Consider the following 13,533-nt stretch of genomic DNA (forward strand, 5'->3'; position numbering starts at 1 on the left):
GCAACACTTAGACACACAGCGAATACAGATACACGCGTCCTGGCTCCAGACCGACAGGGCGACACCTGCATCTACAGGCTGCACGGTGATATGCGTACTCAGGGACACACGTGTGCGGGACGCTCAGCAATGCGTGGAGCAGGCACACCGCCCCCCACTCATCCCCGCAAACCAGACACCGACCAGGCTGTGCAGCAGGAACAGAAGACAGCGCACAGCCCAGCACACGGGGCTCGTCTGCTCAGCCCCGGGGTGGGTGCGCCAGCCCTCTGGGTCTGTTCCAAGTTGGAGCCTCTCACGTGAGGCCCAATGTGTCATTTCCAAACAGAAGAAATCAAGCTCCTTCCCAGCAGAGAGGAAGAGCAGGGTGTGGGGCTGGGTGGGTGGGCGCGTGGGCATGTGCAGGGGGCAGGGCGTGTGTGCGAGGGAAAAAACAGGCATGTGAATGCCGGGGAGTGCGTGTGTGGCAGGGCATGGTGCTCACGGGCTGGGGGCTCTAAGGTTGGGTGGGGGAAGGAGCCCCGGGAAACAGTGTGCCTGTGTGTGTGTGTGTGTGTGTGTGTGTGTGTGCCGCTGAGTCTGTGTGCATTGGGTGTGGGTGTTTGTCTCCCTGTATCCGCCTTCTCTCCCGTTCTGGACTTTTAGCCTTCCTGGGCTCATCTTTCTCATGTCCTACCCCCTCTCTCTCAGGGCTCGAATGGGGTGCCCTGGTGGAGGAGGGGGGCAAGCTCCAGGATCCGGTCCAACCTCGGACATTGCCTGAGGCTTCCCTCCAGCTCCCCCTCCCTTCCTTTCCTCTCTTTCCTCCCTCCCTCTCTTTCTCTTCCTCCCTCCCCCCCACCCCCAGGCTGGCGTGCCAGGGGGTGGGACATGCCAATCACTGGCTGTGCCTCTCCGGCTGCCAGCACAGGGCGCAGCTCCCCCCAGGAGCCAGGTGTTTGGGTCCCTGGAGACGCCATCGGCCCCGGAGAGGCAGTGGGGCTGCCGACCCTCCAGACCCCTCTCCAGCCCCATGGTGAGTATCCCTGGGAGGAACTGGGAGGGGCTCCACCGAGGTGGGAGCAGGAGAAGCAGGATCCTGAGAGCTAGACAGGGACCTGGACTAGAAGGAAATGGGGATGGACCCCAGAGAGAGGAGGGGGCGGGGGGGGGCGGTCTAGAGACCAAGGGGGCTCTGTAGCATTGGACACTGGCTGCTCCAAATACCCCGTCTCCTGGCTTTGAGCAGATACACCTAATATTTTTCTGGGGTTCAGCTGGCAAAGGAGATGGAGACCCCCTTAGAAAACTGCACCTGGAGCCAAGAAGGGGTGAGGCCGCCATGTAGCAGGCAGAGCCCCCAAATCCCACTAACGGGGGTGGGGGGCAAAGGATAGCCAGTGCCACCAGGATCCTCTGGGAGTTTCACCACCACCCCTAATTGGGGTGCCAGTCCCAAAACCTCCTCCTCTCCTCCCTCAGGGAACCCTGAATCCCACCAGCCCCATCCACCTCCAGACCCTCCAAGATGGACTGAGCCAGGCGGCTGGCCAGATGGACAAGCCGGATGCCAAGGTGGGTGCTGGGCCAGGAGCCAGCAGGAGACCAGGCCAAGAGCTCCAGGGCTCTCAGAGGGTCGTGGACACACGGATGACCATGCTGGCCAGGGAATGTTGTCCTGATGAGTACAGGGGCCCAGAGGGGCCTTCCTATGTCCAGAGTACCTTGGGCTCCTGCAGGACAGGTCTCAGTCCCATGACCAGGTAATGCATGGATACTGATGGGCACCCATGCCAAGTGCCCATCCCAGGACCCCCCCAGACCCCACAATGTGGGGATGGGCTGGAGGCCAGGAGCTGATTCTTGCCGAGTTGCCAGCTCCTGAGCTGGCAGCTGGGGAGGGGTTGGGCAGCTTTCATGGGGTCACTCAGACATGATAACTTGATGGTGATCAGCGCCAGCAGGAGGGGGTTCCCCTCTGCCCGCAAAATGTACCTGCAGCGCCATCCAGACTGACCCGGGGCCTCCTGCCCAAGGGGCCGGAAGGAGTCAGACTATCTCCTGCAGGAGGTCGGTGTCCTGTCCCCAGGTGATCAGCTGCTCACTGAGCTGTCAGATGGGAGTTAGTTATCTGCTCTCTGAGCTCAGCCACTAAGCAAGCCATGATCGCCAGTGCGATGTAGGAGGCGGGGGAGGCAGTGGTGGTGAAATGAGGCTACAGAAGATGTGACTCTTGGCTCCCCGGCTGGGCCTGCAGGTCCGAGAACTGAATCCCCAAGTGCAAAGAAGGCGCTAGGCAGAGGTCATGTCAGACTGGAAAGGTACCTCCCTGTTGCACAGATGGAGAGACTGAGGCTGAGCAAGGGGAGGGGACATGCTCATGGTCACAGAAGGGACATTTAGGGGCTTGGGCCCCATTCTCTTCACTCTCAGCGCAGCGCTGAACTCCCACCTCCCTGAGCAGGGTGACAGGGTGGCGGTGGGGGGGTGGGCGAGCAGTGAGCTCTGTGCGCAGGAGCTCGGGCTCCTGGTGGCAGGCGGGGAGAGAGGTGGGTGAATATCGCACTGGGTTTCTGTTCTGCCGTGATGCCATGGTGATGCCTGAAAGATGGAGGAGGGAGGGGGGAGAGAGAAGAAGGGAACTGGGGAAGGAGCACAAGGAGTAAAGAGCAGGGCCATGCGGAGTGGAGGACGAGGTGGTTTCTGATGCCACCTGGCAGAAGGAGGTCTAGGGCCCAGGCTGCTAACTGCCAGGCTCTGGCGTGGTCCAGCTAAAGTTGGGCAACTGGTTAAGGTCCATCAACAGTGAGAGTATTTGGCACCGATTCTAAGGCTGACGCTCCTCTTCCGGCTCAGCGGTACATTTATGAGCATTTAACTGATGGCTCCTGCCTTCCCCAGGGCTGGTTGGCACTCCCAGTGGTGACTGTTGAGCCTGAAAAGGTGATAAATTGTATCTGTTTACCCCCTCGTTTCCAAGGCCAGTTATCAGAGGTAGAAGTTTTATGTGCCTTGAATGGGTAAAGAACTGCCTTCAGAGGAAAGTTAACTCAGGGGAGAGAGCCACCTCTGACAGGCTGGCTTCTGGGTTAAGGCTCCAGCAGAAGGGACAGGTCAAGAGGCCGCTCGAGAGCAGCATCCTCGCTACATGTGTGAGGTCGCAGGTACCCAGCCCCACAGCCCCCACCTCATACCTCCTCCTCTTCCCCAGTATGGTCCGTCCTCTCCAGCCAGGGTTCGGCCAATTTCCACGTCCAGTATCACAAGATGGCTTCACTGCTCCCTCCTGAATCTCTTCCCCAGAACCCCCTCACCCTCGGCCTCTCCTTCTGCCCTCCTTGGCCAGTGGTAAGATTCAGGAAGCCCTCGTGTTCAGGAATCCTTCTCCCCAGCAATCTCTCCCCTCCCCCCCCTTCCTCTCACCAGCCAGATCCCCGGTCCCTGGGGATTGGTCCAGGGCGCTGGCGGTCAACAATCTGGCCTGCCATGCAGAGGCTCTGACCTCATCCCTTAACTCTTTGAGCCCAGGCTACTGTTTTCTTCCCCCCAACACGGACAGGCGCCATCCCACACACAGCACCTGTCCTGTCCCCTCCCGCAGCTTCCCTGTGGCAGAGGAGGCAAGGTTTCCTGGTCCATTTTACGAAGACTCTTCTTCTCCTGTGCTTTCAAGCCAGACAGGGCCTCACAGAGGGGACAAGGACCTGGCAGATGAAGGGACGCAGGCACTGTCCCAAGCAGAGGGACCACGCTCCAGAGGCGGTTCTGCCCCCCCCCCCCCCCCCGCAGCCCCCCAAAGGCGCATCCTCATGCCGGAGGTCCTGAAGTCAACCCAGAGGACTCCTTATGCACATTCATGGATGTCTTCCAGCTATTTAGTGAGCAACTGCTGTGTGCCAAGCCCTGGGATAAGGCAGACACAGCCCCTGCCCTGCCTCTCAGAGAGCTGCAGCTAGACCACCCCCTCCCCACAGCCCCGTGATCATACATCACCCAGAAGGATGACAGATACTGTCACGTGCACACTAGCCAGATTCCAAAAGAAGGACTAATTCCTCCCTATTAACTGAATTCAAACTAGGATTTGACCAAGCTAGTGGAGGGGGTGGGCGGCAAGGAGGCTGTTGTGCCCCCCCCCACCCCCAACCCCAATCCCCACAAGAGCAGTTTAGAGTAAGGGTCCAAATTTGGTCCTGGAGGCAGACTAGCTGGATCCAAATCCAGATGGCATCACTGATAAACTGTAAGATCTTTGAGGTCTGAAAGCCTCGTTGCCCCTTTTGCAAATTGAAGATAATGGAACCTACTTCCCCGGGATTTGTAACAGGTCAATTAAATCACGTATATAATGCTTAGAGCCATGTCTGGTTATAGTAAGCAGTCTGTAAATATCAGTTGCTATGATAATATTAATAATATTATTAGATACTCCCAGTGACCTTCATCAGGAAGCCACAGCCCTGGGCAGAAGAGCACCTCCTGCTTCCTTTCCACTTTCCTGTACCCTAGACACCCTCAAAGGATGAGTCCCCACCCATCCCCACAAAGACTCGCCCCATCATTTCTTTCACTCACTAATCTACAACCCTAACCTACAACCATTCCACAGAAGGTCGGGACACCAACTTACCCAAGGTCACGTAGCAAGACAAGAACAGAGACGGGGCTTGAAGCAGGGGCCATGCCAAGGACCCCTAAACTATCCCACCCACCGTGGGTGTTTTCACAGGAAATACCTCCAGCCCCCCTTTCAACCAGATGACTAACCCTAAGCCCCTCCTCTGTAGAAATTCTGGAGCTGCTGTAGAACCCTGGCACCCTGACTCTGAGCCCAGGGCTCATCCCCAGGGGAATCGGCCGCAATGTCTGGACACTATGTTCTCGCACAACCATCATCTGGCTGAGCCCCCACTAGCCTCGAAGAGGCCGAGGGTTGCCTCCAATACAGAGCAGGGACCAGAGCAGACCTCCAGGAACCTTCTCCAGAGCAAATCACTGTCCAAGAGGGGTGCGGGGGAGGATCCCCCACTTGTGATTGTGGAGGAAAGGCAGAGTCCCTGACGGCTCTGTTCTTGGGCTGCATCCCAGTGGCTCAGAAGGCCCTGGGGCGGGGGGGGGGGGTGGCAAGGCCCGAGGTCCAGTTCCCAGAACCTTGACTCTTCTCCTTCCCCAGCCTGGGTGGGGCACAAAGGGTCCGCCAGGTGGAAAGAACACAAGCCTTGGAGCCTGCAGGTCCAGGGCTGAGAGAAGCTAAGTGAGCCTTCAGACTCTGCAGCATCACCTGGAGGACTTTGGTCCTTTCTGTTCAATGTCTTGAGATCTAGGTTTCAGGATCCTGTAAAATCTCCCCAGATATCAGGCTGGTCCAACTCCTCTAATGTACAAAGGAGCAATCTGGGGACCAAAGAGGGGCTGCGCCTGGGCTCTAGAGAGGAAGGGGCAGGGTGAGAGGTGGCTGAGCAGTGGATCGGAATGAGGAGTCGGGAATAATAGCAGAGGCCTTCGACTGAGTGTCATCTCAGTGCCAGGCACTCTGGTCACTATTGTCCCCATCGGCTGGGGGATGCAGGGATGCAGGGAAGGAAAGGTCCAGGCGCTGCTGATGGTCACACAGCAAGGAAGGGACAGCTTGGAAATTCAAACCCAGGGCTGTGGTCCGCAATGCAGGAATTAGGGTGAGGCGAGTGAAGTACACGCCTTGGAGCAAAATTTCAGGGGAGGGGCACACAAATACCTCCTAATCAAGATAAATAATACTGTCATGTAATATTTTTAAAAATCAAATAGCAAACTGCAGCTCCCAGGCGGTCTGTTTTTGTAAATCAAGTTTCGCCAGAGGCAGGGCCAGGGTTAGGGCGAGGCACGGGTGATGGGGTGTTTGTGCAAGTGGGGACTTGGAGCCTGTCTTGGTTTAAAAGTGTGTTTGTGATGGATGTTTCGCATGGATTTCTCTTCTTTAAATATCACATTAAAATGGGATTTTCTTGCTGACTGACTTTGGGGCAGCTCCTTAAATTTCACACCCAAGGCAAGTGCCTCACTCACCCCACCCTAATCCTAGCCCTGCTGTGGCATAAGGACCAAGTTCAATGGCAGAGGGCTTGGTCAGCGTTGCCCCTACACAGTGCCCACAGAGACAGGAGGCCCTTGCAGCTGCAGAGGGTACAGCCTCTCAGGTCTGCAAGCTCCTCTTCTAACTCAGCCTTTGCAGGTCTTGCCCAGAGAGCTTCAGGGGGGCGGGGGGCGGGGGTTGGGGGGGGGGGTGTTGGCTGGCTACAGAGCTGTCCCAAGGCACCCCAGAGTTGAGGTGTGGGGACCAGCAGCCAGTCTAGGAGCTGAAGACCTTGGGCTTCACAATGACTTTTTCCCCGTTTTCTCTGGGCTTCAATTGCTCCACCTCTGCCACGGGCATTAAATAGCATTGAGTTCAGAATGAGATCCTGCGGCGTAGCACTGGGATCTCCATCTAGTCTATCTAGTCATGCTCTATCACTTATGATGGAGCATGATGATATGAGAAAAAGGAATGTATACATGTATGTGTAACCGGGTCACCATGTTGTACAATGGAAAATTGACAGAACACTGTAAACCAGCTACAATGGAAAATAAAAATCGTTATTTAGGAGTTCCCGTCATGGCGCAGTGAAAACGAATCTGACGAGGAACCATGAGGTTGCAGGTTCGATCCCTGGCCTTGCTCAGTGGGTTAAGGATCTGGCGTTGCCACGAGCTGTGGTGTAGGTCGCAGACATGGCTCAGATCTGGTTTGGCTGTGGCTGTGGTGTAGGCTGGTGTCTACAGCTCCAATTAGACCCCTAGCCTGGGAACCTCCGTATGCCAAGGGTGCAGCCCTCAAAGGACAAAAGACAAAAAAAAAATCATTATTTTAAAAAAAAGGGAGTTCCCGTCGTGGCGCAGTGGTTAACGAATCCAACTAGGAACCATGAGGTTGCGGGTTCGGTCCCTGCCCTTGCTCAGTGGGTTAACGATCCGGCATTGCCAAAAGCTGTGGTGTAGGTTGCAGATGTGGCTCGGATCCCGCGTTGCTGTGGCTCTGGCATAGGCCAGTGGCTACAGTTCTGATGAGACCCCTAGCCTGGGAACCTCCATATGCCGCGGGAGCTGCCCAAAGAAATAGCAAAAAGACAAAAAAAAAAAAAGGATCAGAGACTTCCCTTGTGGCCCAGTGGGTTAAGAACCCAACTAATATCCAAGAGGATGAGGGTTCAATCTCTGGCCTTGCTCAGTGGTATTGCCACAAGCTTCGGCATAGGTCAGCGGATGCGGCTCGGATCTAGCCGTGCTGTGGCTGTGACGTAGGCGGCAGCTACAGCTCTGATTCGACCCCCCGGCCTCGTCAAAGGGACGAGAGTTGTGAAGGGTCACCTCTCAAGGGCAGTGTCTATCAGTAGGCTCCCAGGGAAAGCCCCAGCAGACACTGTCTGATCCCACTCCTGCCCAGCACCTGAATGGTTAAGGGAAGGGATGCAACAAAACTCAGTAAGCAAGAGCAATCTTTTATTTAATTTTATTTAATTTTATTTTATTTTATTTTATTTTATTTTGTTTTGCTTTTTTAGGGTCGCACCTGCTGCATATGGAGATTCCCAAGCTAGGGGTCCAATCAGAGCTACAGCTGCCAGCCTACGCCCCAAGCCACAGCAGCCCCAGGATCCGAGCCCTGTCTTCGACCTACACCACAGCTCACGGCAACACCAGATCCTCAGCCTGTTGACTGAGGCCAGGGATCGAATCCGCAACCTCATGGTCCCTAGCCGGATTCGTTTCTGCTGTGCCACGACAGGAACTCCAAGAGCAGTCTTATTTTAATGCAATATAATTTTAATTCAAATTGGCAAACAGTGGCCCCCCGGAGGACCATCAGTTCTTATAGTTTCTTTGGAATACATTGCTTGGCGCCGATCCTGGTTCTTACCTTACCTGTGTGACCTTGTGCAAATCCTCATGCTTTTCTCGGCCTCAGTTTCTTCATCTGTAAAATGGAAAGAAGAGAAATCCCTAGATCATAGGTTCCCTGTTAAGGTTAAGTGGGACACGGAGTTCCCGTGGTGGCTCAGTGGTTAACGAATCCGACTAGGAACCATGAGGTTGTGGGTTCGACCCCTGGCATTGCTCAGTGGGTTAAGGATCCGGCATTGCCGTGAGCTGTGATGTAGGTCTCAGACGTGGCTCAGATCCCGTGTTGCTGTGGCTCTGGCGTAGGCCAGCGGCTACAGCTCCAATTCTACCCCTAGCCTGAGAACCTCCAAATGCCACTGGAGTGGCCCAAGAAAAATGGCAAAAAGACAAAAAAATAATAAAATAAAATAAAGAAAAAGGTTAAGTGGGACAGGGCAGTGACCGGCACTCAGGGACACTAAATAACACTAAGTAAGAGCGATGACTGTTGTTAGTAGTTGCTGTTGTCATAGTATTAGAAAAAAAATTTTTTTTGGCCACACCTGTAGCACGTGAAAGTTCCCTGGCCAGGGAACAAACCCGTGCCACAATTGTAGCAATGCTGGATCCTTAACCACTAGGCCACCAGGGAACCCCTAGAAATGTTAAATCAAAGAAACAGCCACTTCTAGGCAGGAGGGAGCCCCTGTGGCTACTTGTGTTAAGAGGTAATGGGAATTTAGTGCTTACCATGGACCAGGGTGTTCTAAGCACTTTACATCTATTGAGACTCTTTAAGCCTCACAATAATTCCTTGATTTATTAACTAGGGACTAGCATTATCCCCATTTCTTTCTTTCTTTCTTTCTTTTTTTTTTTTTGACCTTTTTTGTCTTTTTAGGGCTGCACCCACAGCATATGGAGGTTCCCAGGCTAGGGGTCGTTATCAGAGCTACACTTGCCAGCCTATGCCACAGCCACAACAACACAAGATCCGCCCGAGCCACATCTGCGACCTACACCACAGCACAGCAATGCTGGATCCTTAACCCACAGAGCAAGGCTAGAGATCGAACCTGTGTCCTCGTGGATACTAGTCAGGATCATTAACTGCTGAACCACGACGGGAACTCCATCCCCATTTTTCAGTTGAGGAAACCAAGGCACAGAACAGTTATATCACTGGCGGAGACCACACCCCCAGTACAGGGCATCATCTGGACTCAAATGCAGAGTCTACCTCCAGAGTCCAGATCTTTCCACCAGGAGGTCCCTTGTGCCCGCTCACGTCCAGATTATCCCAGACACACAAGCACAGACCATCACAGCCTTTCTTGCCCGTTCTGCCACACTCTGTGAACTCCTCAGGCTGAGAGTCGCTGTCATGCACCAACGGTCCCCCTCCCTCAAGCCACACACTCCGGGTCACATGCCACCACAGCCACACACCACCGAGGCAGCGCCCCGCTCACGGGCACAGGACTCCAGTCTTTCTGTCTCAGATCAGGTGGGTGCGGGTGGGCCCCCGGCCCAGCGTCTCTCTCTGAAGCCACAGCTGCAGGTAGGAGGAGACCCCAGTCTCTTTAACAAACGGATGGATGCTTGAAGCCCAGAACAGGAAGGAACCAGCCAAAACACATAGCAGCAAGGCCATGGCTGAGCGACGGGGGCCTCTGCCTGGCTAGTAGTCGCTAGGAGTCCTGGCTTTTCTCCTACCCACCCTTAGTGCTTGGGCTGGACTCCAGCTTCCGAAAAAGTCGGGGGGATCTTCCCACTCCCCATGTTGCCCCCCACTCAGCTGGGGCCTGGGAACAGAGTGGGGAGGTGGGGGCCTCCCATGCCCCATCTGGGGCCAGACCCCCGCTTATCTGGGAGCTGAGGCCCTCGCCTCTGCTGCCTGCTTTTCTCCAGATCTTTTTACCCCAGCCCAACCTTCCCTGCGGCCCTCATAGCAGGTCCGATCCAGTCCCAAACACCTCCCTCCTTCCTGTCTCTCTCTGTCTCTCTATCACACACACACACACACACACACACACACACACACACACACACCCCGCCCCTCTGCTCCCATCTCTTTCCACTGTCTTCTCCAGAGTCCTCCCCTGCCTTCCCATCTCTCCTTACTTGATAGAAGAATCCCCCTAGATCTTCACATAGCCCAAGAATGAGCGAGAGAAGGGGTTCTGCTCACTCACCACCTGTGTCACGGTGACCAGACCCTGGAGCTGCTCAGAGCCGCGGTTGCCTCAGTGAGATGGGAATCATAAGAGATCTTCCTCCTAGAAATGCTCAACAATTAAATTAGGTAATTCAATTAAGTGCTTAGCACTGCGTCTGGCATGTAGTAACTACTCAGTAAATGAGAGCTCTAATAAAATTGAGTGAAATGCTTTGAAAATTTGGCAGTACCGTATACAAAGCGAGTCTCCCCACTGCTGCCACATGAGTTAAGCAAGACAAGCATTAGCGGCAATTTCCCGATGAGAAAATTGAGGCTCAGAGTCTGACTGCTGAAGCTGGAAGGAGGACTCGGATCTCTGGATTCCAAAGGCATCCCCCTCCCCCGCCACCCCCCGTGCTGCTGGTAAGCCCGTTCGTTCGTGGCTAGGAAAGTGCATTAGCGATGACCGGGTGTGGGCACCAGGAAGTGCGGGTGGCGCTGTCTGGCCTGCCAGCTCTGCCAAACGTCCAGCAGCCCACGCCAAGCCCGCGTTCTCTCTTTTCAGGCGACCACCACCCCTGAGGAAGCCCCGGCCTGTGCCTAGAGGAAGGGGCTGCCCACCCCGACCCCGACCCCGACCCCACCCAGCACCATGAATACCTCCGCCCCGCCCGCCGTCAGCCCCAACATCACCGTCCTGGCCCCGGGGAAGGGTCCCTGGCAAGTGGCCTTCATTGGGATCACCACGGGCCTCCTGTCACTGGCCACGGTGACGGGCAACCTCCTGGTGCTCATCTCCTTCAAGGTCAACACCGAGCTCAAGACAGTCAACAACTACTTCCTGCTGAGCCTGGCCTGCGCGGACCTCATCATCGGCACCTTCTCCATGAACCTCTACACCACGTACCTGCTCATGGGCCACTGGGCTCTGGGCACGCTGGCCTGCGACCTCTGGCTGGCCCTGGACTACGTGGCCAGCAACGCCTCGGTCATGAACCTGCTGCTCATCAGCTTTGACCGCTACTTCTCCGTGACCCGGCCCCTGAGCTACCGCGCCAAGCGCACCCCCCGCCGGGCGGCCCTGATGATCGGCCTGGCCTGGCTGGTCTCCTTCGTCCTCTGGGCCCCGGCCATCCTCTTCTGGCAGTACCTGGTGGGGGAGCGGACGGTGCTGGCCGGGCAGTGCTATATCCAGTTCCTCTCCCAGCCCATCATCACCTTTGGCACGGCCATGGCCGCCTTCTACCTCCCTGTCACGGTCATGTGCACACTCTACTGGCGCATCTACCGGGAGACGGAGAACCGGGCCCGGGAGCTGGCGGCCCTGCAGGGCTCCGAGACGCCGGGGAAGGGGGGCGGCAGCAGCAGCAGCTCAGAGCGGTCCCAGCCGGGGGCCGAGGGCTCCCCGGAGACCCCTCCGGGGCGCTGCTGCCGCTGCTGCCGGGCCCCCCGGCTGCTCCAGGCCTACAGCTGGAAGGAGGAAGAGGAGGAGGATGAAGGCTCCCTGGAGTCCCTCACCTCCTCGGAGGGCGAGGAGCCCGGCTCCGAAGTGGTGATCAAGATGCCCATGGTGGACCCCGAGGCGCAGGCGCCCGCCAAGCAGCCGCCCCGGAGCTCCCCGAATACGGTCAAGAGGCCGACCCGGAAGGGGCGCGAGCGAGCAGGCAAGGGCCAGAAGCCCCGCGGGAAGGAGCAGCTGGCCAAGCGGAAGACCTTCTCGCTGGTCAAGGAGAAGAAGGCGGCCCGGACCCTGAGCGCCATCCTGCTGGCCTTCATCGTCACCTGGACGCCGTACAACATCATGGTGCTGGTGTCCACGTTCTGCAAGGACTGTGTCCCCGAGACCCTGTGGGAGCTGGGCTACTGGCTGTGCTACGTCAACAGCACCATCAACCCCATGTGCTACGCGCTCTGCAACAAAGCCTTCCGGGACACCTTCCGCCTGCTGCTGCTCTGCCGCTGGGACAAGCGTCGCTGGCGCAAGATCCCCAAGCGCCCCGGCTCTGTGCACCGCACCCCCTCCCGCCAGTGCTGATGGCCCCCTCGCCTGCATCCCTCCACCCCAGGCCCTGGTAGAAAGCAGGCAGGGGCTGGGACCTGAGACCCAGGGCCCTGCGCAGGCCTCCCCGGGCTTCCCCGGGCCCTCGGTCACCTTCCTGCACAGCCCAGAGAGACCCGGCCAACGTTCCAAACTTTGCTGTCCCCAGGCAGGGAGGGGGGACCCGGGGAACTGGTTTTTCTGTTCCCTGCTGGATAGGAATGGGCTCTTCACCAGGAAGAAGCCCCGGGAGGAGGATCCGGGCTTCAGATCTTGTTTGTGTTTGGGCAGGAAGTCCTTCCAGAGCCAGCAGGGCAGGCCAGAAGAAAGAAGGTTTAACCGCGCAGTCAGCCTCGGCCCAGTGGCTGGCCTGGACTGAGTGGGAGATGGCACGCCCTGCCAGCAGGGGACTGACCCCAACCACTGAGAGCAAAGCTTGGCTCAGAGGGAGTTTCCCCCCGCTGGGGACCCCCTCCCTCCCCAGACACAGCCCACCGTGCTGGGCCCTAGGCACCCTCCAGGATGGTCATCTTCCCTGCACAGGTCCCCAGAGGGTCCCTATGTCTGAATGTCCAAGCGTCAGCAGGACGATGACACACCAGAGGGGACCTAGTGGGGTCAGTCACACGTCAAGTCCCAAGGCAGCAGCAGGACCAGGCGCCAGGTGTCCCGATGGTCCCACTATGTCATTTCCCTGGGAGTGAGGGGCAGGGGGGCCTGCCGTCCAGCCCCACACCGATCCCCCCCGCCCCAGAGAAACGCTCGGTCCCTCCCTCCCTGGCTCACAGACGCTGCCTGGCTGGATCTCCTCCATCAGATTTCTAGCCAGGCCTCCTGCATGCTGCCTGCCTCTGGCCCCACCCCACGCCGGCCTGGCTCGGCCTGGCCCCTTGTGTTCCTTCCTTCCAACAGGTCCTCCCCTGGGAGCTTCCCCCATCCGACCCGTGCATGGCCTCCCAGCCACCCTTATCTCCAGGCCCGGCCTGGCTCCCCCAAATGTTCTTTCCTCCCAACCTCAGCAAGTGCTGAGTCTGTGAATAAAGCCACATAACCAGCAGGCGCTAAGAGGCCTTCTTCCCTGTGTGGGCTTGAGGACCTGGTCTTAAGCCAGGGCAGGATGGGGCAGGGAGGGCCCAAGTCCCGTGAGAAACGGGCCACTGCCCTGAGGGTGGTCCCAGGAGGGGCAGCACCATGTGGCTGGATCTACTGAAATCTGTGGGCCCCGCACCTGGGGTCGCCTGCTCAGGTGAGTGGGGCTGTGATGGGCCAAGCTGGCTATGCTGGAAGTAGGGAGTCGGTGAAATAAACTGCCCCTGCCTAGGGGTTCCTGTTGTGGCTCAGAGGGTTAAGAACCCGACTCGTATCCATGAGCATGCGGGTTTGATCCCAGGCCTCTCTCAGTGGGTTAAGGATCCGGCATTGCAGTGGCTGTGGTGTGGGCCGGCAGCTGCAG

The 13,533-nt window shown here is 57.3% G+C and overlaps 1 protein-coding gene across 1 annotated transcript; it reads left to right on the forward strand.

The window, feature by feature from the left end:
* Positions 1–10,625: 10,625 nt before the first annotated feature.
* Positions 10,626–13,145, forward strand: CHRM1 (cholinergic receptor muscarinic 1). Its single transcript, XM_047775464.1, has one exon. It carries the CDS (start codon positions 10,695–10,697, stop codon positions 12,075–12,077), a length of 1,383 nt encoding a protein of 460 aa, XP_047631420.1. The 5' UTR covers positions 10,626–10,694; the 3' UTR covers positions 12,078–13,145.
* The last annotated feature ends 388 nt before the right edge of the window (positions 13,146–13,533 follow it).

Source organism: Phacochoerus africanus, chromosome 4, assembly GCF_016906955.1.
Source record: "Phacochoerus africanus isolate WHEZ1 chromosome 4, ROS_Pafr_v1, whole genome shotgun sequence".
NCBI lineage: Eukaryota > Metazoa > Chordata > Mammalia > Artiodactyla > Suidae > Phacochoerus > Phacochoerus africanus.

What these genes read in the sequence shown, in the direction of transcription:
- CHRM1 (XM_047775464.1), top strand. Translation starts at nt 10,695, where the DNA reads ATGAATACCTCCGCCCCGCCCGCCGTCAGCCCCAACATCACCGTCCTG.